The sequence below is a fragment of the Ovis aries genome, chromosome 4, assembly GCF_016772045.2.
Source record: "Ovis aries strain OAR_USU_Benz2616 breed Rambouillet chromosome 4, ARS-UI_Ramb_v3.0, whole genome shotgun sequence".
Classification (NCBI taxonomy): Eukaryota; Metazoa; Chordata; class Mammalia; order Artiodactyla; family Bovidae; genus Ovis; species Ovis aries.
The window spans coordinates 89767070-89793776 of record NC_056057.1 but is presented as its reverse complement, the minus strand read 5'-3'; the positions used below and the strand labels follow the sequence as shown (position 1 = coordinate 89793776).

The 26707-nt window shown below is 39.2% G+C and overlaps 1 protein-coding gene across 4 annotated transcripts; it reads right to left on the bottom strand.

Moving 5' to 3' along the window:
• On the bottom strand, positions 1 to 25499 carry HYAL4 (hyaluronidase 4). Of its 4 annotated transcripts, none has more exons than XM_042248761.2 (4): positions 25197 to 25495; positions 11141 to 12141; positions 4785 to 4874; positions 1 to 2083 (listed from the first exon to the last, which is right to left on the bottom strand). In XM_042248761.2, the coding sequence occupies exons 2-4, from the start codon at positions 12092 to 12094 to the stop codon at positions 1682 to 1684; spliced, it is 1446 nt and encodes a 481-aa protein (XP_042104695.1). In that variant the 5' UTR covers positions 12095 to 12141; positions 25197 to 25495; the 3' UTR covers positions 1 to 1681. The 4 variants fall into 4 exon arrangements, with proteins under 4 accessions (XP_042104695.1, XP_060271070.1, XP_060271071.1 ...); XM_060415087.1 differs by lacking the exon at positions 25197 to 25495 and adding an exon at positions 21306 to 21491; XM_060415088.1 differs by lacking the exon at positions 4785 to 4874 and having other exon boundaries at positions 25197 to 25499.
• Between the last annotated feature and the right edge of the window lie 1208 nt (positions 25500 to 26707).

The window sequence follows — 26707 nt, the reverse complement described above, 5'->3', positions numbered from 1 at the left end:
CAAAGGTACACATGTATTTTTATTTACAATCATGTTTAAAAAAGCATTTTTAGAAGAAAGATTGGAAGGAAATAAACCAAAAGTTACCAGTATATATTATAGTGATTATTGGTGATTTCCATCATTTCTTATAGTTACAAATTTTCTATAAGGTTTCATATCTTTGATATGAAAATTAAAAAATGAAAATTTTAAGAAGTTAATCTACATGATGCTACCTGTCTTTAGTGGTATTATAAAATTTTTTATCTGGATTTGATTGTATTTTACATTTAGAAATTAGACCTTCACAGTGTCACAATGTCAGTAGCCCCCGACAAGCAGGGACACAGAGTTGGAAAGGGCACACCTGTATCATCTTTCACAGAAAGACAACAGAGGCAGAGGCGGAGGGTGAATCAACTCTCACGCCTTCCATAAGAGCATCATACCTTCTTGAGTTTACCTTCCAAGTTGATCGTCTCCAAAAGAAGGAAATCCTATTAACTGAAACAGGCCTTTCAAGAGAACACATGCATAAGTGATTATATATAGAACATAGCATCAGAAAGACAAAATTGCCCAAGACTCTGCTTTTTCCGATGTGTTTCCATTAATTTGGTGGTCAAGAAAGATAACTGAAAATCAGCAACATGGTATTAATAGCTGAAGTGTGCATGGGATGTGTTATCCCATTTATTCCTCAGAAAAATTCACTGAGTTAGGAATTATATTAACAAATTTCAGATGAAAAAGGGCTATAAGTAACCTGCCCAGAGTTACAAGGCCAGAAGGATAGTGATTCAAATTAAACTTAAACTGGTTCTAAAACCACTACTCTAAACTTATATATGGGGACCAAAATATTGAGTATTTCTTAGTAGGATCCCTTCACAATTGCACTTCTGTGTCCCTTAAATGCTGTTTACTAAAATATTTTTTATTAATGATTTTGGGTTACTAGCATGGCTCCAGTTTCTACGTCTAGAGCAATGTCAGACTAGGCAAGCATGAATACTATCCTGAAATCTTTCACTGTATCTACATGATCAGCATCTGTGCGGGAGAGACTCCTGGTGGGTAAGAGAGGCGTCATATTGGAATGGACGTCTTCGCAGGGAGTTGACGACAGCTCCCCCTGCCTCAGTTCTCATGCCCTTGTGAGAGGTTACATTAGTCACTGGTTCTGCATTCATCGAGCCCAGGCAAGGAGAAGAAGCCAGAAGAAGTTTGAACATAGGCTTGAATGGGAATTCTGCATTTGATCCTCTTCAATGGACCAGATGACCAGGTCACACCCTGAGGTGACCCCATTCGTTAAATCAGATAATTGCTTAGTAATATATACTTAAGTAAATTGCTAGCTGGAAAACCAGTCTTTGAACTCAATAATTTAGTATTTATGTGGATACTTTTATGTACCTATATTCATGTGAAGACTAAAATATAGTAGTTCTAGGTTAAATACAGCTTAAACATTCCAGTAAGGAAGAAGAGTGCATTGATTTTACTCCTGGCTCTGACTTCTTAGCCAAACTGGAGCTAAAGAATGCAATGTTTCCTGTTTATATCAAGGGACACACATGTCTACTTATAGTGCCTCTCAATGGATTTCATGTGAGAAAAAAAACTGTCACAAGTTTCATCTCTTCCCTAAGTGATGACTCTAGAGGCCACACAATTCCCTTTAAGCTCAACTATCTCACCACTGACAGCTCTGATAACCTGTGGAAACCAGCAGACACAGTGTGAGTAGTGAGCCTGGCAGAGAGGAAGGCCCCGAGCAGCCGTCAGCCGTCTGCATTTCTCTGCAGTCAGCCCCCTGGTATCCCTGATAACAATGACAGGAGAATCTCTCCGCCAGCGCTGCCAGGTCTGTGTCAGATGCTCTGCCTTTCACAGTAAATGCTCCATCCTCGGAGGCCTCTATGTGGTAACTCGCAGGGTTCAGGTGAAGGTAATCTGGTGTTTTCCACGCCTTCCTTACGCATCTCCCGTTATTCCTGCAGACATGAAGGCTGCACACCTCAGCGGCTCTGGTCACATTGACGATGTAGCTCCCTAAATCAGAACTCACAAACTGCTTCACCTTTGTACAGTTGCCCTAGAAATGGAGAAACAAATGGGATTTAGTGTTTTTTCTAATACTGGTAGGGTCGGTATATCTAGACCCACAAGGCAGCTCTTTGAACTGGATTGAAACTTAATGGCTTGGTTCCTGCCTGTGAAGTCTTAGGCTCAGGTGCTGTAACACAGGGGACCCAGACCTGAAAAACTGAGAGATGGTCGTGACAGGAGATGGAGATTAGGTTACTGTAAGCTAACTGAGCTTGGAAATGGGCCCTAGCGTCAGCATACATGACCATGCCTTCTTACAATTAACATCCTTGTTTCTTCTTCCTTCTAGATCCCAAGTTAATCGGTGTGAAAAAAAAAAAAAAAAGAGGAACAAGCTGAAATTTAGAAATCATGCCAAAGTTCTGTCTTCTGGCCACCTTTCAGGTGTGTGTACCTTTCAGGGTTGTGTTAGAACATGAATCCTCCTGTTCTACCAAATTATTGTTGACTGTCAACCTGAGCCTTCCAGATTTTCCTGTTAGTTATGCTTTAATATCTACCGCCCTGGGATCTAGCCACCTCTGCACAATTCAAAGACAGGGATGCCTAGAAGGCTGACCAGGTCATTTGTGTATTCTTCCATTTGTGTGTTCTAAATGGAGGCCTCCTGGTTGTGTACCCAGCTTCCTGAGGACCATCTTTTCAGGAACCACATGGACTGGAGGGGAAATATCACAGCTGGAGAGTCAGGTACTGATCCTCTCAGTGTCTACCTAATTCATATGTGGACAGAGGAGACTTTAACTTTATATTGTCACAGTTTCACGAGCAGCATCTCAGTAGCAACAACTTGAGCATGTGAAATTAAAAAAATATCAAATCACCATGAACTTGCAAAAATTCAATTTAACAAAATTGTTGAGGAAACAAGTAGTATAAGTCAAAGCAAAGTGTATTACACTATAGAGATATGAACAGACAGCATCTGGAAATACAGAAGAGATTGCAATTAATGTGGATTGGAGAAAACTAGAAAGAGTAGATAGTATTTGAGCTGGAAGAAATTTGAAAAAAAAACATAAACCTTACTTTAAATACTATTAATTTTTAGCTAATTTCTCCAAGGAAGAAAAATAAGTTCAGTGTAGATATTAAAAATTACCAATTCCATTTTAAAAAATATGCTATCACACATTTTATATAATGGCTAAATGTAAGGGCTCCAGAGTTGTACCATTTGTGGTTAGTGGCAGCTTCACCATTAGCAAGCCTAAGTAGCTCTTATAGTTAGATTTCCTTCCATTTCTTCATCTATAAATGAGGATGCTAGTCCCTACCTCATAAGGGTTTTATGATCAGTGAGCAAATCCAAAACAAAAAAAGCACTTAGTACAATCTTCAGTTCAGTTCAGTCACTCAGTTGTGTCCAACTCTTTGCAACCCCATGAATCGCAGCACACCAGGCCTCCCTGTCCATCACCAACTCCTGGAGTTCACCCAAACTCATGTGCATCAAGTCGGTGATGCCATCCAGCCATCTCATCCTCTGGGGTCCCCTTCTCCTCCTGCCCCCAATCCCTCCCAGCATCAGGGTCTTTTCCAATGAGTCAACTCTTTCAATGAGGTGGCCAAAGTATTGGCATTTCAGCCTCAACATCAGTCCTTCCAGTGAACACCTAGGATGGTCTCCTTTAGGATGGACTGGTTGGATCTTCTTGCAGTCTAAAGGACTCTCAAGAGTCTTCTCCAACACCACAGTTCAAAAGCATCAGGTCAGTGCTCAGCTTTCTTCACAGTCCAACTCTCACATCCATTCATGACTACTGGAAAAACCATAGCCTTGACTAGATGGACCTTTGTTGGCAAAGTAATATCTCTGCTTTTGAATACGCTGTCTAGGTTGGTCATAACTTTCCAAATAGTAAATGCTCAACAATGGTCAGTATTATTATTAATGTCTTAGCAAAAGTTCACCTTTATCGCACTCCTTCTATGTCAGTTCAGTTCAGTTCAGTTCAGTCACTCAGTTGTGTCCAACTCTGTGACTCCATGAATCACAGCACGCCAGGCCTCCCTGTCCATCACCAACTCCTGGAGTTCACCCAAACTCATGTCTATAGAGTCAGTGATGCCATCCAGCCATCTCATCCTCTGTCATTCCCTTCTCCTCTTGCCCCCAATCCCTCCCACCATCAGGGTCTTTTCCAATGACTCAACTCTTCGCATGAGGTAGCCAAAGTACTGGAGTTTCAGCTTTAGCATCAGTCCTTCCAAAGAACACCCAGGACTGATCTCCTTTACAATGGACTGGTTAGATCTCCTTGCAGTCCAAGGGACTCTCAAGAGTCTTCTCCAACACCACAGTTCAAAAGCATCAATTCTTTGGCACTCAGCTTTCTTCACAGTCCAACTCTCACATCCATAGATGACCGCTAGAAAACCCATAGCCTTGACTAGACGGACCTTTGTTGGCAAAGTAATGTCTCTGCTTTTCAATATGCTAACTAGGTTGGTCATAACTTTCCTTCCAAGGAGTAAGCGTCTTTTAATTTCATGGCTGCAATCACCATCTGCAGTGATTCTGGAGCCCCCAAACATAAAGTCCTTCTCTGTATCAGGTGGTAAATTGGACTGTAATCATAAAACAGGTTTACTATGGGAGACCTGAGAGATCTGATTAAAGTTTTATTGGAGAACAGAGCAAGAATTTAAATAATAGTAACTACACCCCTAAGGTACTGTCTTACCTCAGATGAAGTCAAATTCATGTCTCCCCAAATAACAATGCCCGCAGCTCCCAAGGCAGCACTTTCTCCAATAGTACTGATTAGATCTTGCTAGATTGAAGACAGTAGAGTTCATTATTCATTTGAATATAAAACAACATGCCAGGAATTAGGATTGGAAGCTAAATTCAGTAAAATAGGATGACCCTATTCTCCAACTTCTTAGAGTAATGCAAATGCTATAAATAAATGAACCAGGGCTCAGAAATTATACTCTATAATCATACAGAAAACATATTAAATATATGTTTTTAAAGTATATTTTGCCAAACGGGATATTATTTTTAAGACAGCCTGTAAATAGCCATTAAAAGTTGTTTAATCAAGTTACATGAACAGACGAACCTAGAGAGCTACAGCATAAGGGGTCTCAAAGACTTGAATACAACTGAGCAACTAGTACTTTCCATCAAAGTTGACCAGGGGCATATACACACAAATCAACAATAAGTATATGACCTGGAAACAGAATCCAAAAGTTTTCCTTCTCTAAATGTGAGGAATGCCTTGCAGTCATCTCACCCAAGTTCCCTTTTCAGTTTGCAACTCTCCTGAAAACTTTGCTTCTGCAGTGGCTTGGGGTGGAGGGTGGGGAGAGTTGGGGTTTTTTGTTTTTTTTTTTTCATTTTTATTTTCTATCGGAGGGGTTTTGTGTCATTTGGATTCCCTGTCTAAGCAAAGGAACACAGTGTTATAGATCTGCAGGATCTGATTTGATCTGGCGCTTATATTTGGTCCGTGAAATGATTTGTATTTAATTATTTGTACCTGATTAGTGGGTTTATTTATGATCATCCAGTCAGGGTAAGGCCACTGGGATTTTTCTCAATATGGTTAAGACAGACGAAAACAAAATTTCTGCAGAGAGAGTTTTGGTTTTGTAATCCTAAAGGATTACTGTTTTAGTGTTTAAAGATTAACATGAATCTAGGTAATTTCAGAGGGAAATTAAAACTTGAATGTGTACAGTTGGCTTCCTAAATTAAGTTTCTGCAGTTGATTTTCTAAATAAGTTTGCTATGTTATATTCTCTCATTCTTTTGAATGCTAAGCATTAACCTTTTACTTCACAGATTAATTTCCATCACTATTGTGCTGGAAATATAATTGGGCAATCTGGTAGAAATTAAAGGCAGAACTTTCAAATGGTGTTTTATCTTAGACATTTTATATTCATATCACCCGCACTTTTATAGTCCACTAAATGAAAGATTTTACAATCTCAGGTTTTTTTTAAAAAAATTTTTTTCTGGGCAATTTTCTGGTAATTTTGGTTTAATTTGTTTTCAGGTTCACATCTCTTTCCATTTCCCAGGACCACAATGTCTGCTGAACAGATCAGAGATGACATGACAGGAAGGGGAGGAGTTTTTGTGAGGTTCAAATGAGATAGTGTAAGTGAAATGGTTTTGAGAATTATCTATGATATGAGAAATACTGGAAAGAGGAGAAGTAAGTGATGCAGAGCTCAGAATGAGGACTCTGCTGGGTCCAGGTCCATTGCCTCTTTTAACAAAGACCTAAAGGAGCAGAGCTTCTCCCTCCACTCACATTGAAACTTTCCTGAATGTAGAGATGTCATAGTCACACGACATGATCAGAGGGGCAGAATCCCCAACAGTCTCCCATGATTTCCTGTTATGTGTATGTTACACCTTAGCTCTCTCACAGTCCTTAGATGTTCTGTTCTGTTGTGTTTTTTTTTTTTTTTCCTGTCTTTGCTCTCTCTGCTTTTTCGGTTTTGGAGGCTTCTACTGAGATATCTCCAAGGCCAGAGATTCTTTCTTCAGCTGCGTCTAGTCTAATAATAAAGCCGTCAAAGATATCCTTCCTTTTTGTTACAGTGTTTTTGATTGCTAGCATTTCTTTCTGCTTCTTTCTTGCAACTTCCATCTCTCTTATGTAGCTTATGTTGTCTGTTTTTGCATTTGTTCTGCTTCATCCATTAGAGCCCTTAGCATATTAATCATAATTGTTTTAAATTTCTGGTCTGATAATTCCAACATCCTTGCTGTATCTGAGTCAAGCTCTGGTGTTTGCTTTGTCTCTGCAAGTTGTGTTTTTGCCTTTTACTATGTCTTGTAATTGTTTCCTTGATAGCTAGATATGATTTGATTTTTCTCCATAAGTAAATAGCTCGTACTAGGTAAAAGTGAAAGTGTTAATCACTCAGTTGTCTGATTCTTTGGGACACCATGGACTGTAGCCCGCCAGGCTCCTCTGTCCATGGGGGTTCTCTAGGCAAGAATAATGGAGTGGGTTACCATTTCGTTCTCCAGGGGATCTTCTCAACCCAGGGATCAAATCCAGGTTTCCTGATTGTAGGTGGATTCTTTACCCTCTGAGTCAAGAGTAGCTGCTATAAATAGACCTTTAGTAATATGCCAGTAAGGTGTGGGCGTAATGAAAGACTTTACAGTCCTATGATTAGATCTCAGTCTTAGTGAGGTTTTGCCTCTGGACTGTGAACTTCACAACTGCTTCTCAGTTTTTGCTGCCACTCCCTGTTAGGTAGAACAGGCTGGCTAGATGGGGCTAGAGATGGGTATGTTCCTTCTTCCAAGTGGAAATCTAAAACCAGGTGGAGTTGGTTTCCTTTTCTGCAGACCAGTTAGGTTCTGGTAAAACCTCAGCAATTTGGCTGTGGTTAAACAGTTTCTCCTGGGGCTGGACCTTGTGCAGAAGAACAGAATGCTCTGGAATACTCAAAATGGTTCCTTTTCTTTTTCACCTATTAGATGCATGAGGGGAGGGTTTCTCCAATATTCACTAGAAGGACCTAGTGAGCTCCTGCAGGGGAAAGTGTGCTCCCCCAGCCCGCATGACTGGGTGCCCCTGGAGTTTTTAATCTCTCAGTCTTGTTGTTGCTGAGCCACCAGCAGTTTCCTAATTACAGTTCAGCTTTCTGTGCTCTGTCAGTGGTTCCCACAGAGGTTTCTGCCCAAGGACTTCTGATCTGGTAAGCTGGGTTTCTCTGTATTCACCTGTCTGTCTCTCCAAATTTGAAGGCAGCAATTTTCCCTGTGTGTCCACACTTCTCTTATTATTCTATGAAGAGTTGGATTTTTTTTCAGTTTGTTTAGCCTTTTATTTCTTAGGGCCAAGTGGCAACTTTCAAGCTTCTTGCATGCTAAACTGGAAACAAGAAATTGTCCATGAATTCCTTTAGTTTAAGGCTTTGTCATCAGAGGGAGGGGTAGATACAAAATTTACAATTCTTCTTTATCTGTTGTTGATCCATATGCAGTAACTAGGGAAACTACAGATGTTTATGGTGAAAGCTACCCATTCTGAGGCTGATATCAGGAGGCAATGTTGGTTTCTTTCCAATGTGTCATTGACAGTCATTATCAAAGAGAGTTTATTGGGAATGATTCAAAATGGCAAGTCTTCTAGCATGTTAACTGGAGGTAAGGAGTCACTAGTAGATATTTAGGCCAAATCCTCTCAGTGACCAAATTAGCTCACTGTCACCGAGTGGAGAGCAGGGTGCTGAATAATCACAGAACAGCTATGTTTAGGGGACCAGAAAAGCAAGGACACTACTCAGTGCTTGAAGTCACAAGTAAGATGCCTCTAGGAGTAAGTTGGGACCGCCTGAGAGCTGGGCCACGTGAGTGATGCCACACGAAAGGAAAAGTAAATGAACAGCAGCATAATAGCAACGCATCTTTCAGGTCCCAGCATGTTGCAGGGCTGCCGTGCCCTACCCACGATTCTCTGCTCAATCAAGGTTTTGGAAGGAAAAAGCAGGGGCACACAGAGGATTTATTCTTTACACTTGGGTTTTAGTCGCTCAAGTTTTACCACAGTGCATGTAAGTAAGGAGCCCAGTGTGGGGAGCTGGAGCATCACTAATGAGCTTCCTTTGCGTATTACCAGAGGGAATATTAATTACTGGGAAAAACACCTTTAAATCAATAACCAAGAAAATCCCTTTTGTTACTTTTTTTAAAGCACAGCTCAAGTGATATCAATATTGCATTTATATATGTGGTTTAGGCAATCTGTTGTGTGAAATGAGGTTTTACAACCCCCGTATAATGGCTGAGCTATCAGGGAAGAAATGGCAACCCACTCCAGTATCCCTGCTTGGAAAGTCTCATGGACAGAGGAGCCTGGTGGGCGGCAGTCCATGGGGTCACAAAGACTCGGGCATGACTGATCGACTAATATAATGGCTACTGACTGAAATTTCATTCTTACATATTCTTCTTTCAAGTTCAAGGCTCTGATACTTATTAGAAAGTGAGCAGCTACACCATATATATTTTTCTAACACTTTAAATTTTCATTTTTAATCTTCTCATTTTTCATAATGTTTCTCCTAGGTAGGTAAGGCAGGTAATATCGTGTCATTTTGTAGATTAAGCAGTGAGGCGCTGAGGTCTGGAGAGATAGGAGATTTGCCACTTATTGATAAATTGTTTTTCTAATCCTAATTATATTTCTGTACACATGCACACACACATTCTGAAATGCAGATATCTTCAGAAAGTCAGAAATGGAAGTCATTACTAGCATTTACAATTTGGAATAAGTGAATATCAGATTTTTAAAATTTATGGGCAGATTTTTATGCAAGATGGAATAAAGTGGTGGTTTGATGGTTTCAAAGATGAGGAAATGCCTCGCCATCCAGAAAGTTTACAGAGTGATACCATGGGACTCAAAAAGAAAATTGTTTCAGGGTGAGATTCTAACTGTTGTTCCTTATTCCCTTAGAACAGTATGTCTCTGAGGCTGTAGTTATTCAAGAATGAGCTTACCATCAGCTTGCAGAATGCACAGAATGTAGCAGTTATTTAATCTAATCTTTTAAAATGAACACTTTGTCCTTTAAAGTTTATTATTTCTTCCAAAACTTAATGTGTTATCACTAAAGAAAGGAACTTGCTTGAGGCAAACATTGAAAAGCAAAAGAAGTTTCATAGATAAGAGGGTGTTGTTCAACTTTCAATTCTAGAACTTTTCCTATCATTCTCAATCAGTTGTTGCTGATTATTCTAGGTAGTATGATGATCAGTTTACAAGAGAGAATTTTTTTCCTTACTCATCAACAGTGTCAGAGGCATAGTGTTTACCAAATCCTGATGATTCGTGTTATTTTGCTTTCTGAGAAGTAAGCTCTACTCTCTGTCTGCTCCATAGATACCTACTGGTCATGGTAGAGCCCTCACTAGGGTGTTTTCTGAATCTCTCCCTTTGGATACTTAATACCAGAACATCTTTACAGTTTAATACATGCTGGTGAATTGAAACTTGTAATGATGGAGAAAAAAGAAAAATGATCCATCCCTAGTGTATAGCAATATCTAAAGACACCTCTATTCTGCAAATGTGAAGGTGAACCAGGCTCAAGCGTCCTCATCATAAAAAGTTTATGCCTGGAGAAGTTTATTCTTTTGCCTGGAGAATCCCATGGACAGAGTAGCCTGGCAGGCTACAGTCCATAGGGTTGCAAAGAGTCAGACAGGACTGAAGCAACTTAAGTTAACTAGCTTCATCTATCTTAAAAGTGACACAGTTTGTGTGACGTCTTTGGCTACATATATGACTTGAGTAGAATAATTAGAGCAAAACTTCTATTTGTAAGTTTTAACCTAGAGTTACAAAACCATCTACTAGTAATGAATTTATTATTGAACTCAGAAATTCATACCACTCTTAGCAACTTTCCATGAGTTGTGGTCATAGACTCAAGAATAAACCAGATGGTTAAATCTATACAGCTACCTACTTTTAGCAGATTCATAATTCCCTTATACCCTTAAAAATTATTTTTATTTGTGGAGAAAAACATAAAATTTACTATCTTAGTTATTTCTAAGTATATTCATATTGTTGTGTCTCCCTTATGCCTTTTATCAAACCTGCTATTGTGCATTAAAAAGAAAATACTTTTCTTCTTTTAAGATTTTTAATGGTGATGCCAGTAGCAGAAATGCCTACAATTCTGCTTCCACACATATGAGCAAACTATTCCATTTTACAGTGTCCTCTCTGATTTTCCAACCTGTTCACCCCCAACCATTTCAGTAACCTTTGCAAGAGAGCAATCACAGTTGGGGAGCAGAAGTAGTTACTGACATTGTACTTTAACCCCCTTCCCTACATACTTTGTTCCTTGAAAGACTAATAATAAATAATTCAAATTTAGTATGTATAAATGGAGGATCTGAGTGGATGACTACTCAAAGGAGGAATTATGCTCCTAACAGACTACTATTTGAGAATCCTTACAAGAACATAATTAACAAAGCAATGTCTCTTTCAGAAATAAGAAGAAATCTTATCTTTGGCAAGAGGCGTCTTACCTTAGAAAGAAAAAGTAAAGGCTGGTCTCTGTAGCCTAGCCTTGTGTAGACAAACACAGGCAGGGCATAATCACGGGACGTCATGGTAGAGATCCTCATAGATTCATGCACCCGAAATTGTGAAAAACGCAAAACATTTTCGCTGTCTCCGAGAGATCTCCTGACTCCAATAGAGGGATATAAAGCAGCACTGCTGTTCCAGAGCCAAGAGAGCTCATTGTTCCTCAAAACTTCTTCTTCCGGGCATGACCCAGTGTAGTTTGGGCCATAAACATTATAATTGTGACAATCGGGATATAAATAGTACCCCCAAAGGCCTTTGGGTCTGCTCTTAATCCCCAGTTCAATGGTTTCCTTCATGAAAGCTTTTGCACTTTCTTCAAAGGTTGCTTTGGCTAAATTTTCAATATCAGCAGCTGATACATTCTCTTGCATCTCAGAAATAAGCTTTCTTGACTTCTGTCTGTAGATGTCTTTTGTGTTCCAGTTCCTGGCCCACTGGGGTCGCCAGTATTCCCAGTCTATAACAGCAAGCCCACTGAAATCTTCAGAAGGGATGTAATAACTGATATCTTGGTCAGCTTTTTCCAGATGCACCTGCAAACTTATGTTCTGGGGGAGACCTCCGTTAATGGGAACTCCTTGGGGTGTATACCATGGATAGTATCCCAACCTGTTGACATAAAATATAGTGATGTTTTGCCCCCTGGCCCGGGCCAGTGGACTTCCAATCACCTGAAACATTTTCAAATTCAGGCTTATATTATATTTCATCAAACACTGATCTGTTGGAGCATTCCAGGCTGCTATAAAGGGCTTTCTTTGATAAACTGGAAGTCGGGCAGGTTTCAGGGAAGAGATAGACTTCAGAATGAAAAGTATGAATAGCCATGACATGAGATGTATTGGTTGAACAACATAAAACCTTAGCTGTCCTTCAGATAATGGTTTCATGATGAGATAAAAATCTTATCTTCCACCTTAATATCACTCTGTAAGACCTGTGGAGAGATTTAATTTTCTGTTAGTGATAATTTTGAGGAAAAAGACTTAAACACGTTAGCTGGTTATTATAGTTTTTATATTTATATCCAAGTGCATTTTATTTAAAGGTCTTAAAGATCCCTGTAAATAAATTGGGACACAAAAGTGATTGCAGTGACCCAGTTTCTATTCAAGGGCAAGCAATGCAATTCAGCAAACATTCATGGAGCATCAGATGCTGAGTCCAGAATACAAAATGACTAAGATGTGGTCCTTGCCTTCAAAAGAATCTTATGATCAAATAAAGATGTAAAATAGTGTTCACTACCATTTTAGAAAATCTATCAAATCTCAGGTTCTGTTCTTAGGTCTTGAATAAATATTTATTTAATCTTATAATACCTTTCCTTATTTCATTCAATAAGCCAAATGTCTGGTTGCTTTGCTGGCCTTCCTTGCAGCTAGGGTGCTAATATGTGACTGTGGCCAGGTGACTTATATTTATCCCACTTTAGACTTTGAATTGAGACCTTGGGAATATCAAAGGGGCGAAAAGATGGTGCCAGTGATAATACTAATTCCTGTGTCCAGGAGTGGATACTTGGGACATCCAGAATCTGATATCCACGGTGTGAACGTTAGGTGGCAGCACTGTGCTCATGGAACAGTGCCTTTCTGTTCAGGTCAGAGAGGCTTTGTTTTGGTTGCTTCCAAGCAGGAACTCAGACAGAAATGCTTCCAAGGAAACTGGCTTGTATTTCTCACAGCAAAGCTGATCACCATGGGCTGCATGTGGTATGTAATTATCATTTTTAACCACCAGGTGTCACCAGCCAAACCTTATAAGATTTCGCAACTAGGACACTGAGGTAAACAATAATTGTAAGTAAGACTTTATTCAAAGACATTTAAAAAGTCTTAAGTTAATGAATGAGCTTCCCTGGTGGTTCAGACGGTAAAGAATCCGCCTGCAATGCAAGAGACCTGGGTTTAATCCCTGAGTTGGGAAGATCCCCTGGAGGAGGGCATGGCAACCCACCCCAGCATTCCTGCCTGGAGAATCCCCATGGACCGAGGAGCCTGGCGGGATACGGTCCATGGGGTCTCAAAGAATCGGACACGACTGAGCAACTAAGCACAGCAGAGCACAAGTCAATAAAAATGCGCAAAATATCAGTTTTTAAGAGCTATAGAGGTAGGTATTTTCCTCACCCATTCATTGAATAAGTATCTGTATTCCTCTTCAGTGCACAGATGAGTGAGATTACTTAGTAACATGAAATATACTGAAGGCATAAATTATGATTGGAAGAGAACAATAGTTTCAAGGGAGTATAATTTTATGAGTACAATAAGAATTGTAGTCTTCAAAACTGCCCCTTATCTTGAATTTTTTTTATTATATTTTGCCTCAGGATAACAAAAAAATGAATGCACATAAGGTAGTACATTAATAGAAAAAAACTTTTTCTCTCAGTTTATGTTAGAGAATTTACATATGTATACAGAAAAAAAAAATCTGTTCTCCCAGAATGCTTCTGGCTTTTGCATTTATTCAAAACATCACTTTCCACTGATTATTGTCCCCTGCCTCATCACTGTCACACTAAGGTCTTCATTCATTTACTACAAAGTTACCAAGTGGTTCTTGTCTCCTATCCTTTGTTCACTGTTCATGAACATTGTTCATCTTTTTATTCCAGTTGATGGGAGGCGCACATTCCGCGGCAGTCGGCTGGCAGACCTCCTGATAAAATGTGCAGGTGGAAGCGAATACAGGCAAAATAAATAAGGAAAATTCACTGCCCGTGTCTTCTGTTCGCTGTTTGTCTTCCCACACAGGCAGGTCATGGCACTGGTGTCCTTCAGTCACTCTCCTAATAACCATGGTTTCCTGAGAGGAGACTCCAGCGTTGGGCACCTCCAGACACTTTGTCCTATTCCCTCCCCTCCTTGTGCAGTCATTATCTGTGTGCTCCTCCCACCCTCCTTCCTTCACAGGGGAACCTCTCCAGGCCCGCCCTTTGCTTCAGAATCTCCCTCGACCACTTCCCCTCACCCCACTCAGGCCATCAGAATCCTAACTGCCCAGTTCTACCTGTATCTTGACTAGTCAGCAGAGCATAGCAATCTGTGAATTATCCACACTTAACCATGAGTCACCAGGAACACCTTCCTTGCTTTTTTTCCCTTCCTCCCTCTCACAATCTGTCCAGGAAGTTTTACTCCTTTAAAGAAATCTCTAAGTGGTGACATTTTAGGAAGAGCTGGCAGGATATTAGGAGTGGGAATGCAAGAGTAGTTCAACCTGGATTCTTCCCCTAAATTTTATTAACCAGTTTTCTCTTTTTAGGTTTGTTCTGGAGCACGTATTAAGGACAAACTCCTTTCCTCCAACTGGGAAACTTCAATGAAGGCACTTTGAAGGGCCCTGAATAAATGATTCCCAGAAAAGTGATATGTACAGGAAAGCCACAGGGTAAAAAGAAGTAGTTTTCTCCTCAGAACCTCCTCTGGTAGAAGGAAGTCACAGTGATGAAGGCTTAGCTGCCTCTGCTTTGACCTTCACTTCACAGTTCTGACCTTCTTCATCCACTGAGAGGAAGAGTGTGACACCAGCAACAAGAAGGTGGGGACTGTTTACTATCAAGCAGGCTTCAGACATCACCTGAGTAAGCCTACCCTGTCCTGACTGTGAAGGATGGTGAGGAGGGAGAGGGGCCCCCCTAGGGGAGAAGGCCCATCATCAGTTCAGTTCAGTCTCTCAGCCGTGTCCAACTCTTTGCAAACCCATGGGCTGCAGCACTCCAGGCTTCCCTGTCCATCACCAACTCCTGGAATTTGCTCAAACTCATGTCCATCGAGTCTGTGATGCCATCCAACTATCTCATCCTCTGTCGTCCCCTTCTCCTCCTGCCCTCAATCTTTCCCAGCATCAGGGATTTTTCCAAGGCCTGTCATGTACAGATGCAAGAGTTTGAAGAGAAGTCTCTCCGCTCTGCTTATCCCTATGTCCCTTCTCACGCCTTCCTCCCCCAAAGTTTACTTGCTTGTGATACATTTTTAAAAAAGCATTCCCCTAACCACCGCTGATTTCAGAAGTTCTCAACACTCACAACTAGGCCTTTTTATTCTACTAGTCATAAACAATCTCACAGAATGCAAACTTCAAACATGTTTACTCTTACACCATAATAAAATGAGACTAAGCAAGGCCACTTTTTCATCGTGTCTAAGCAGAGATAAAACCAGGAACCCAGGGCTACCCTCAGAGCATCAAACATGCCTTTCTTGCTAAATGAATGACCTCTGTTCTTTATTCGGCATAAAAGTGCCCCTGTGTCCTGACTGCATCCAATCTTGAGCAAATCCCTGGTTTTTCAGGCCCTCTGCCAAATCACCCAACTCAGCCTAAACTCGGTCTGAGCCCCTCTCACCGAGACACTCCAGCTCCCATAGGCGCATCTTCCTTTGCTACACGTGTCATCACCCAACTCACGGAATGACAGGTGTGTTCCTGGTGGTCTCTGGGGCCCCGGCCCCTGTGTGAAAGCAGACTATTTAGTGTTCAGAAAATTTGTATCAAGCACCTTCTGTATACCAGGTTCCCATTCTAAGTACTAGGAATACAGTAGTTGAGCAAAACAGACAAAAGCCCTCTGCCTTCACAGAGCTTAAATCCTTGCAAGGAAGACAGGCAAGGTGAGCAAATAAATGTAGAGTTCACTGGAAAGCGTTACTAGCAAAGAAAAGAATTAAGGAAGGATTCTTTTTAGATGGGAATGCCTTGGCAATCTGAAAAGAAGTGATATGAAAAGAAGACAGAGTGTAAGCTTGGAGGATGTCTGGGGAAGTGTGGGGGCAAAGCAGACACAAAGGCCCTGAGGCAGGCACATGCCTGCTGTGTTTCAGGGACTTCAAAGATCCCAGTGACTAAAGGGACAGAGAGGTAAGAGAAGGGTCTTGCAAGGCCTTGCTGAGGCTTTGGCCATCAGTCTAAATGAGATGGGAAGGAATTGCTGAGTTTGGAGAGAAGAGTGGCTTGGGTTTAACCGGACTCCTCAGGCAGCTGTGCTGAGGCTAGCCCGAAAGGGAAAGGGCACAGGAAAGAGGCAGGAAGCCTGGGGGGAAGCTCTTGTCAATCCAGGACAGAGATGAGAGCGGCAGGATCCAGTCATTTGGAAGAACTTCACAGTAGTTTTAACAATCACCAACACAGAAAAATAATTATATTATACATCCATAAATTAATCCTGCTAGTTTTAATTTTGATTGCCACTCTAAATTTCTGTTATACACTCAGGGTAGTTTTTTCTTCCATAGAACATGGTGATTCATACTAATCTGTAAGATTAGAGGAAATACTCTGGGAAGTATTCCCTTAAAACATACACATGCATCTCAATATTAATGTATTAGTGAAAGGAATTAATTTCCCTAATCTACAACTCTTCTGTTTCTTTTTCTTTCATGCTATTGGTATTTGTTTTCAAAACCTTTAAGACTCCAAGTGTCTGCTCCTAAATCCACAGGGTTTAAACAGATATCCTGAAGGTCATGGTTCCCATTTTTATTGGAAATTTTAAAATGCAGTGTTTTACTTACAAACCTTTAAGTAAAGTATTTTCCGAGTGGTATTTTGTTGCCAGTAATAAATATATATATGCTAAATGTTTGTCAGAATGGAAAACAGAGCAGAGCTGCTGAGTTCAAATCAACTCTGTAGAAATAATTGTTAACCTGCTAATTAGAGAAAAAGCCAATAATAGGCTCCCATTTTTTTCCTCTGAAGGATATTATTGCCTTAGTCTGTTAATCACTGTCTTATCCTGATGGTTCTTAAGTTATTCTCTCATGAAATATCAGTATTGTAAAAGCTAGACCTAATTGTCCCAGCAGAAGAAAATATATATTGTAATGGATAGATATTTTCCCATACATTTTTCTTAACAACTTCATGCATATAAGTTTATAATATAATCTACTATATGATAAGATCGATATAAGTTTCACAATTCATCATTAGGTACTGAATTTTATTATAACTCTACATCATGACTGAAGAACACGAGTGTTCCTCCATCTGCATACATTTTGGAACTACTGGACTATCCTGATTGTAAAAAACTGCTTCCCTTCCTAAAAATGAACTTAAGTTTTGTAAGTATATGAAAATGCCTGTTTCAGTGTTATTGTGCTAACAGGAAATTCACTCTTCAGTGTGAAAGGCCATGTTTTTTATGAAGCAGGAACATTTTACAACCTGAAAGAGTAATTGTCTTTACATAAGCATATACACTTAGTCATTGTCAAAAAGTGTTACTTCTCCTTCAGAACTTGAAATTTCTTACAGTCAAGATCAACAGCTTTCTTGGAAAAGCACACAAAATCTTAGGACCACATTTTGAATAAAACGTTCCCTCTGTCAAGCCATTTTTAACTAAGCTCCTTAAAATAACATTAGGTTGATTTAAACCCTCAGTTTTCTACTCAGAGTTTTTGAACTATAAAGCAATTTAGTGGCCTATGAAATGTTACTAAGATTGTTTTCAATGTCCATGGTCAAGATTATAACTTAAAACACCCAATTACCCCCAAATATTTTGCAAGTCATTGAACAGAAGAGCTGGGATACGGGCAGAATAAGCAACAGAAACAAGGAACAAGAGCCTGAGGCCAAACCTCAGGTCCAGGGACTGCAATGATATTTAAATAGGAGTTTGATCTAGGTTCTGAATGTCATATACCAGATACCAGATCTGAATGTCAGGCTACACACTAGAGTGGCAGGGCAGGCATGTGGAAGGACAAAGGTTGTGGCCAGGACATATTGTTTTGTTTTAGGTAAGCATGACCTAATATCGATTTCTGCCTTTGTCTTGGAATTGCTTGGAATCTAGGGTTGGCCTGGTTTTGCTCACAGCACCCATTTCTCCGTACAAGCATACATATTTTAGTAAGGTAGCAAATTTGAGCAAGGTGAAATGTGCAGGCACTGGCTCCAAACTGTTTGTAATGAAGAAACAGGAGACTGGAAGTTTCTATCTGAATTACAAATGCACAAAAACTTTCCCCCAGAAATCACACTTCTTTGTTATTCACTGCAGCATTGCCCATCTTTTGCAATTTGGAAAAAAATGTCCATCATCAAGGAACTGGTTAAATAAACTATGGCTTTCTACACAATGAAATACTATGCAGCTGAAACAAAGAATGAGGTTTCTTCTCCTTATCAATAAGGATATTCACCAGGTTTCATAATTATTCTTTAAGGTATATATTTATTTTATGTATATGTCTTACAATATACTTAAAATTTTTTAAAAGCTAGATATGCATATAATGCTGCCATTATTTTTCTGAGAAAATGATATATACATGTATATATAAGTATGTGTAGGCCAGGTGTCCAAAGGTAAAGAATCTGCCTGCAATTGATCCCCTGGAGAAGGGAATGGCTACCCACTTCAGTATCCTTGCCTGGAGAATTCCATGGACAGAGGAGTCTGATGGGCTACAATCCATGGGGTCGCAAATTACTGAATGACTAACACTTAATATATGTAATGTGTATGTGTAGATATGTGATATGTGTACTGTGGAGTATCTCTGGAAGAGTACTCAATTATATTGGTTGCCTCCAGGAAAAAGACCTTGTGGCTGAAGGAGAGAAATGGGCAGAGGTGGGATGAGATTTTGGTGGGAAAGAAACTTCTGTTTGGATTTTGTACTATGTTGATTTAGCAGCTATTCAAAACCATTACTCAAATTTTAAAAAAAATTTAAAAGTTCTTTGGAAAAGAAAGAAGTGGTACATTAATACTGACTATAAGGAATCAGGCATAACTTGATAAAAAAGGTAACATTTGAGTTGGTTTTACTACAAAGATCGTTTTTTATGAAGTTATTTGAGAAAATGGTAGGTTTTTCTGCAATATGGCAAGAAAAAGCCCTTTTCAGTAAATAAGAGAGGTTTTTTTTGTAATTGTAGTAAATAACATCAGCCATGTAACTTAACACTCTATTCTGATGCATGAATATTAAAAGCTAATCTTAGGTTAAATATTTGTGGTAAAGGAAAACTAACAGTAGACAGACCTGAAAAAATTGATTAGTGTTATTACTTTCTACAAAAGGCAATGCACAGTGCCACTATATCGTTTATGACAAGTGAGAAAATATGTTATAGAGTAACTGGCCTTCCCTGATTGTAAACAATGCAAAGCTCTAGTCAGAATGATAGAAGTATTCAGAGAGACAGGATACGAAAATGACGCTTGGGTTGTTCTTTTTATTTCCTTGTCTAAAGTTTAATTTTGGTGATTTACCCAACCAATTTTAAATAATCCAGGAAATTGGATTTTACCTATTCAACTTCAGATCATTTTTTTCTTGTGTGGTTTTTTTTTTTTTGCTTTTTAAAAATTTTTATTTATTTTTATTTTTTATTCTTTGTTTTTTTAAGCACTTCCAATTCTTCTGTATTTTGTCCAATTGTACCTTTTTGACAGAAATTGACTTCTGACCTTTAAAAAAAAAATTCTTCAGTTTTTATGGCACTATTTTTATTTTTATTCTTTTGCATGCCTCTCTACCATAAATCCTTTCCCAAACTATATTTCTTTCCTTGAGTTCTGTCCAACTACCCTGGTGTGTTTACAACACAAAATAAGGAAATCTCTGTGCAATATAACAGAAGTCAGGATGGAGCAGAGGTTAAAATCTTAGATTCTAGGACCAGTTACCATCAGTCCACTAGGAAAAGTTTCACTGTCTCACCTATTTGATTTTTATTTATATTGTTTTAATTTGTCTTCACAGCATAACACAGTACTGTATTTCCAGGAAGGTAGGGACAAGGGTATGATGATAAATAATGATAGCATTTTGTATATCTAAATATAGTACTGATATCTATCCTCTGTTTCTCAGCTTTTGAAATTTATTCTTGTGAACATAAACTCTACTATTTCAGTATATGAATATGGAATGGAATCTAGCCCATCACCCCTTCCTCCATGCCTCTCTGCAACTTTATAGCCTTCTGGTTGACATTTTCACACGGGACAGGTTTTCTAACCAAGATGGCAATCCTGCTGAATTGGATTGCTCTCTGAACATCTCACCACTATGGCCTGACTTCCTGATACTCAGTCGACACATACATGAATTTGCAATGCCAAAGCTAGTGGAGGTGATGGAATTCCAGTTGAGCTATTTCAAATCCTGAAAGATGATGCTGTGAAAGTGCTTCACTCAATAGGACAGCAAATATGGAAAACTCACCAATGGCCACAGGATTGGAAAAGGTCAGTTTTCATTCCAGTCCCAAAGAAAGGCAATGCCAAAGAATGCTCAAACTACCGCACAATTGCACTCATCTCACACGCTAGTAAAGTCATGCTCAAAATTCTCCAAGCCAGACTTCAGCAGTATGTGAACCGTGAACTTCCAGATGTTCAAGCTGGTTTTAGAAAAGGCAGAGGAACCAGAGATTAAATTGCCAACATCCACTGGATCATGGAAAAAGCAAGAGAGTTCCAGAAAAACATCTATTTTTCTTTATTGACTATGCCAAAGCCTTTGACTGTGTGGATCACAATGAACTGTGGAAAATTCTTCAAGAGATGGGAATACCAGACCACCTGACCTGCCTCTTGAGAAATCTATAATGCAAGTGAGAAAGCAACAGTTAGAACTGGACATGGAACAACAGACTGGTTCCAAATAGGAAAAGGAGTCCGTCAAGGCTGTATATTTTCACCCTGCTTATTTAACTTATATGCAGAGTACATCATGAGAAATGCTGGGCTGGAAGAAGCACAAGCTGAAATCAAGATCACCGGGAGAAATATCAATAACCTCAGATATGCAGATGACACCACCCTTATGGCAGAAAGTGAAGAGGAACTAAAAAGCCTCTTGATGAAAGTGAAAGAGGAGAATGAAAAAGTTGGCTTGAAGCTCAACATTCAGAAAATGAAGATCATGGCATCTGGTCCCATCACTTCATGGGGAATGGATGAGGAAACAGTGGAAACAGTGTCAGACTTTATCTTTTTGGGCTCCAAAATCACTGCAGATGGTGACTGCAGCCATGAAATTAAAAGATGCTTACTCCTTGGAAGGAAAGTTATGACCAACCTACATAGCATATTGAAAAGCAGAGACATTACTTTACCAACAAAGGTCCGTCTAGTCAAGGCTGTGGTTTTTCCAGTGGTCATGTATGGATGTGAGAGTTGGACTGTGAAGGAAGCTGAGCGCCGAAGAATTAATGCTTTTGAACTGCGGTGTTGGAGAAGACTCTTGAGATCCCTTGGACTGCAAGGAGATCCAACCAGTCCATTTTAAAGGAGATCAGTCCTGGGTGTTCTTTGGAAGGACTGTTGCTAAAGCTGATAACTTTGGCCACCTCATGCGAAGAGTTGACTCATTGGAAAAGACTTTGATGCTGGGAGAGATAGGGGACAGGAGGAGAAGGGGATGACAGAGGATGAGATGTCTGGATGATATCACCGACTCGATGAATGTGAGTTTGAACGAACTTTGGGAGTTGGTGATGGACAGGGAGGCCTGGCATGCTGCAATTCATAGGGTCGCAAAGAGTCGGACATGGCTTAGTGACGGAACTGAACTGAACTGAACTTAGCATTGCAGCTAACATCCTTGTCAACCTTCAGTAAACTTGCTTATAAACTGTCAAACCCATTACAGTTAAGCTTTCTGAAAAGACTGTGGTATATAAAAAAGTAAACATTGGAGAAATTGTGCTGGCATATATTCTTCACTTTTCAGGTTTGGATCATACATGCTTAGCTACCTAGATATCTCATATCTCCTTTTAAGGCTCCAGGCTTCCACTTCATGTACACCTGCTAGATGAAAGATAAAATTCTTAACATTGCAACTGAATGTGCCAGTCAGCCTGAGCTCCATCAGATTTAAATAAGAAATAGTATCTACAATTGTGAAATTGCCGAAATTATGCTTTTTAAAAAAATTATAATAAACTGTTGAAACACCAACTATAGTAACCAATTAGTCATTAATTTGTATGAATTTGTAAAAGATCATTATAGAACTAATTCTGTACTGTGGTTACCCATTCACATGATAGAAATGTGTTGCACTTTAATATTAGTAAAGAAAGTTGAGTTTATACATTAATTATAATAGTATATACTAACCATAAATGTGAAGTAAATGCTTTTTTATACAATGAATTTTTAGTTCCTTAAAAAGTGTATTTGTTCAAGACCATTGAAAGTGAAGTCACTCAGTCGTGTCCGACTCTTTGCGACCCCATGGACTGTAGCCTATCAGGCTCCTCCATCCATGGGATTTTCCAGGCAAGAGTGCTGAAGCGGATTGCCATTTCCTTCTTCAGGGGATCTTCCTGACCCAGGAATCGAACCTGGGTCTCCCGCATTGCAGGCAGACGGTTTACTGTCTACCACAGAGGCTTCCCAAGTGGCTCAGAGGTAAAGAATCTGCCTGCAGTGTAGGAGATGAGGGTTCGATCCCTGGGTGGGGAGGATCCCCTTGAGGCAGGCATTGGCAATCCACTCCAGTATTCTTGCCTGAAGAATCCCATGGACAGATGAGCCTGGTAGGCTATAGTCCTTTGGGTCACAAACAGTTTGACACGACTGTAGTAACAGCATGCATACACGTGCTTAACATAAACCATATAACTTGAAAATATTTTGAAATACATTTTAGTTTCCAAATGTAACCTTGAGAGAATTTCCTAATACTATAAGGAAATTTAGAAATATTCCAGTCTTAGGATCTGGGTTGCACTAAGGCTGCAACATGTTTTTTTCTGGAACGCCTATGACAAAGGCAGAGTAATTTCAGCCTAGGATAACAGCCAATTCTTAAACCACCCAATATAATGCATCTAGGAAATGGTGGTCCTTGAAAGTTGGAAAGTGTGTTTTGTTTTTTTTTTTAAATATACTTGATGAGAGGGAAGATCTTCTGGAGAAGGAAATGGCAACCCACTCCAGTATTCTTGCCTGGAAAATCCCATGGATGGAGGAGCCTGGTAGACTACTACAGTCCATCGGGTCACAAAGAGTCGGACACTACTGAGAGAATTCATTCACTCTGATGAGAGGGAACTCAATCAAGGATTTATTGATTTGGATCTATTATGAACATTGGACCAATGCTTAGGTGAAAAACTTCAGTCTGTGAGAAAGACTACTGAAAATTGTTCCTGTAGAAATTCATAGCATCTGCAATTCTATTATACGTAGAAAAATTCAAGGAATGTGCTTCAGGAGACTAGATTCAACAAACTAGTAATTATAGATGATTATGTAAGTATAATAACTATAAATCTAATTACTGAATTTGCTAAAGGTTTTCACAAAAAAGAATCAGGTTCCCATGGAAGTCTATTGCTAAGAAAACATGGCATATGTTATGATTCTCAAAAACATTATAAAGAACATTAACCCTGAATCTCTGAACATGAAGTTTTTTATAGCTTGTTGTTTTTTAAATATTTTTTACATTCTCCACTTAACATCTTTCCAACTCTTTGCTCCTGATTCCATTTAAACATTAAAAATATATGAGTAAAATGCCTGCCTGAAATGCAGGAGATCTGGGTTCAATCCCTGGGTTGGGAAGATCCCCTGGAGAAGGAAATGGCAGCCCAGTCCACTACTCTTGCCTGGAAAATCACATGAACAGAGGAGTCTGGCAGGCTATAGTCCATGGGGTTGCAGAGTCGGACACAGCTGAGCAACTTCACTTTCTTTTCACTTTCTTTTTTAACAAGGAACCTACTTTCTGTCATCAGACTGAATTCTAATTTATAGATGAGGCTGAAATAAATCGTGTGACTAAACTCCCAAGTATTTTTACAATATAAGTATTTATTGTTAGGCTTCCCTGGTGGCTCAGAGGGTAAAGCGTACGTCTACAATGCGAGAGACGTGGGTTCAATCCCTGGGTCGGGAAGATCCCCTGGAGAAGGAAATGGCAACCCACTCCAGCACTCTTGCAACATGAATATCTTACCAGTGGGTCTAGATAGAAGTTCATCATTCAGGGGCTGGCAGTGAAGGAGTTAAAGAGGTCATATTTAACTCCATTTGTCTTTCTCATAGTGTTTTGGTACTTGTTCTTTCTTTCCTGGAAAATCTAAATCTATCTATCTTTATGTATGTATACATTTACATCCTCTTCTCAATTACTGATTTTCTTGTATGAAGTGCCTGTTGATTTTTATCTCTAAATATTCAGTCCCTTTATTAGTATTTGGAAAGAAAATTTAAAACCTATTTTTATTCTTCCAAAATAACCATCTTCTGAACCATTTTAAATGTCATATGTTTCCTAAAAACTGCAATACATGTTCCAAATAACAATTCTCTAATACTATCCAATATAGTAAGTATGATAACTATGTAACATATCTTTTAAAGTACACTTTTATTAACAATCACGCAAAAATGAAATCTTTATCAAATAAAGAAATACACTTATACTCTAAAGAAAAACATTTAGGTATATAAAGTTAGCTTGAGGAATTCTTCACAGCTACTTGTTATAAAAAGTATTAACACTGTGGCTGTCTCATAAAGCCAAATATTCTATGTCTTATATAAGTTAGTTTACTAACCTGCTTCAGAGAATACATACTGATGCTATTGTAACTGAAGTACTAGGTTATGATAACCCAACATAGTGCAAAAAGATGCTTTTCAGAGAAATTGTGCATGTAGAAGAGAAATGAAACAAGTTTTGAATAGTTATTAATGTGAAAATAATCCTAACATACAAATTTATAGTAAATAAAAAACGAACTGGAGTTTAAGTTCTATGTATCAGTGACAAATGTATTTTTTACAATGTTAAGCTCAGAATAGCAAGTTCACGTTCTGAAAGATACTGAATTTAGAAAGTAAACAAAAGTAAGTTAGGCTGTAAAAGAAATTGAGGTATTCCAAGAAATGAAGCAAAAGTAGTTTTCTTCTAAACTCCTCTGAGAGACCGTGTTTCTAAAAACAGGCTAAAAAATTTTCAAACTAAACAAAAACTATATTTTTACCTGTGCTTTTGTTTGCTGCTGGTCCTTTAGTCACCTGGTGCAGAGCAGAGATTCAGTGGCAAAAGGATGCCCTGTGGCTATTCAGAGAAACATGTCATTACAGAGGTGACTCAATCCTCCGAGTTAAACTGGAGGCTGGCATTACATCTCTTTATAACCAAAGTCAGACTCTCTTAAAAACACATAGGTATAAGTGACCACTGCTTTCTGAAAGTACCCAATTTAAATTCACTGACTGAAGAGGGTGAAAGAAAACTGATTGATACTTTAGTTGGAAAATAAAGAGGTAAAAAAAGCTGTAAGCTGGAAAGATTTCCAAATGTCCTTGATGATAATGGAATGACAACCTCTTAGTGGGGTCTTAGTTATCATCCTGAGTAAATACACTAATTTACCAGGACCAGTGGTTCAAGATGAACTGGGAACGTGGGTTTACAGTGTTATCTGCAGTAGATGTCCTTAGAAAAAGTACAGTTAAAGCTGAAAATAAGAAAGGGTGACCTAACTCAAAGATTGAAAACAGAAGGAATTGAATCAGAAAATTTTTAACAGTAGAAATTCACTTTAGAGGTGTGAATGCCACTTCCACTAGGGAGAGACTCCTTAGGAGCAGAGGCAACAATTAACAGATCCACAAAACACAAGTGCGTGGAAGACCAATCGTCTGAGCAACCAACTAAAATACTGCTTCCAGGAAAGCAAAACCAGTCAGACCACTCAGCTTCCCAGAGTATGTAGAAGGACAAGCAAAAGAGGCATGTGACCCCATGACATTTAAACACAGAGAAAGATCTTCCCGGGAGGGTTCAGAGGGGCTGTGGGGCCAAATACAAGAGCAGCGCTAAACTGGATATAGCTGGATCTCCCTAGCAGGCGTGGAGGGGAGCAACAGGGAAAGGCTGCTCAGTCCTCGAGGCAATTATACTGCTCTTCCAAGATAATTTTCTCCTTACTTTGATCATTGTGAGGGTTCCTAGCAATCTGCCTGTTTTCTGCTCACTTGCTCCAGGTGGAATCTTACTTGTCAACATACCTCAGCCCCTTTCACAGTCTACAGCCCATTCTCCCTTTTAACATAAGAGTCCTGTTGCGTACATATATTTCCAAACAAATGCAGGAGGTTATCGGGGATTGGGGAGATCCTTAATGACAGAGGATCACTCTGCTTCTTCATAGCTATAAATGGATAGCCAAAGATCACATTGCACACACAAGAAAAGAATTATTTGGGATTAAAAACATGAGTGTCAGAACATGGTGAAGACTAAAGGAGTTTTCTAGAAGAAAAAATGGGCAAATCTATGATACAAAGTGAAAAAAGGCAAAGGCTTAGAATATATGAAAGAAAAGCAACACCAAGTATAGATCTAAAAGGACAAAGACCTATCTGATAGTAATTTCTTAAATGAACAGAGAGAATGAAAGAAAGGGAACCATTTGAAACATTGTGAAAGAAAATTATCCTGTGCTAAACACAAGAGTCTAAATTAGAAGAGAAAACTAGAAGGCTT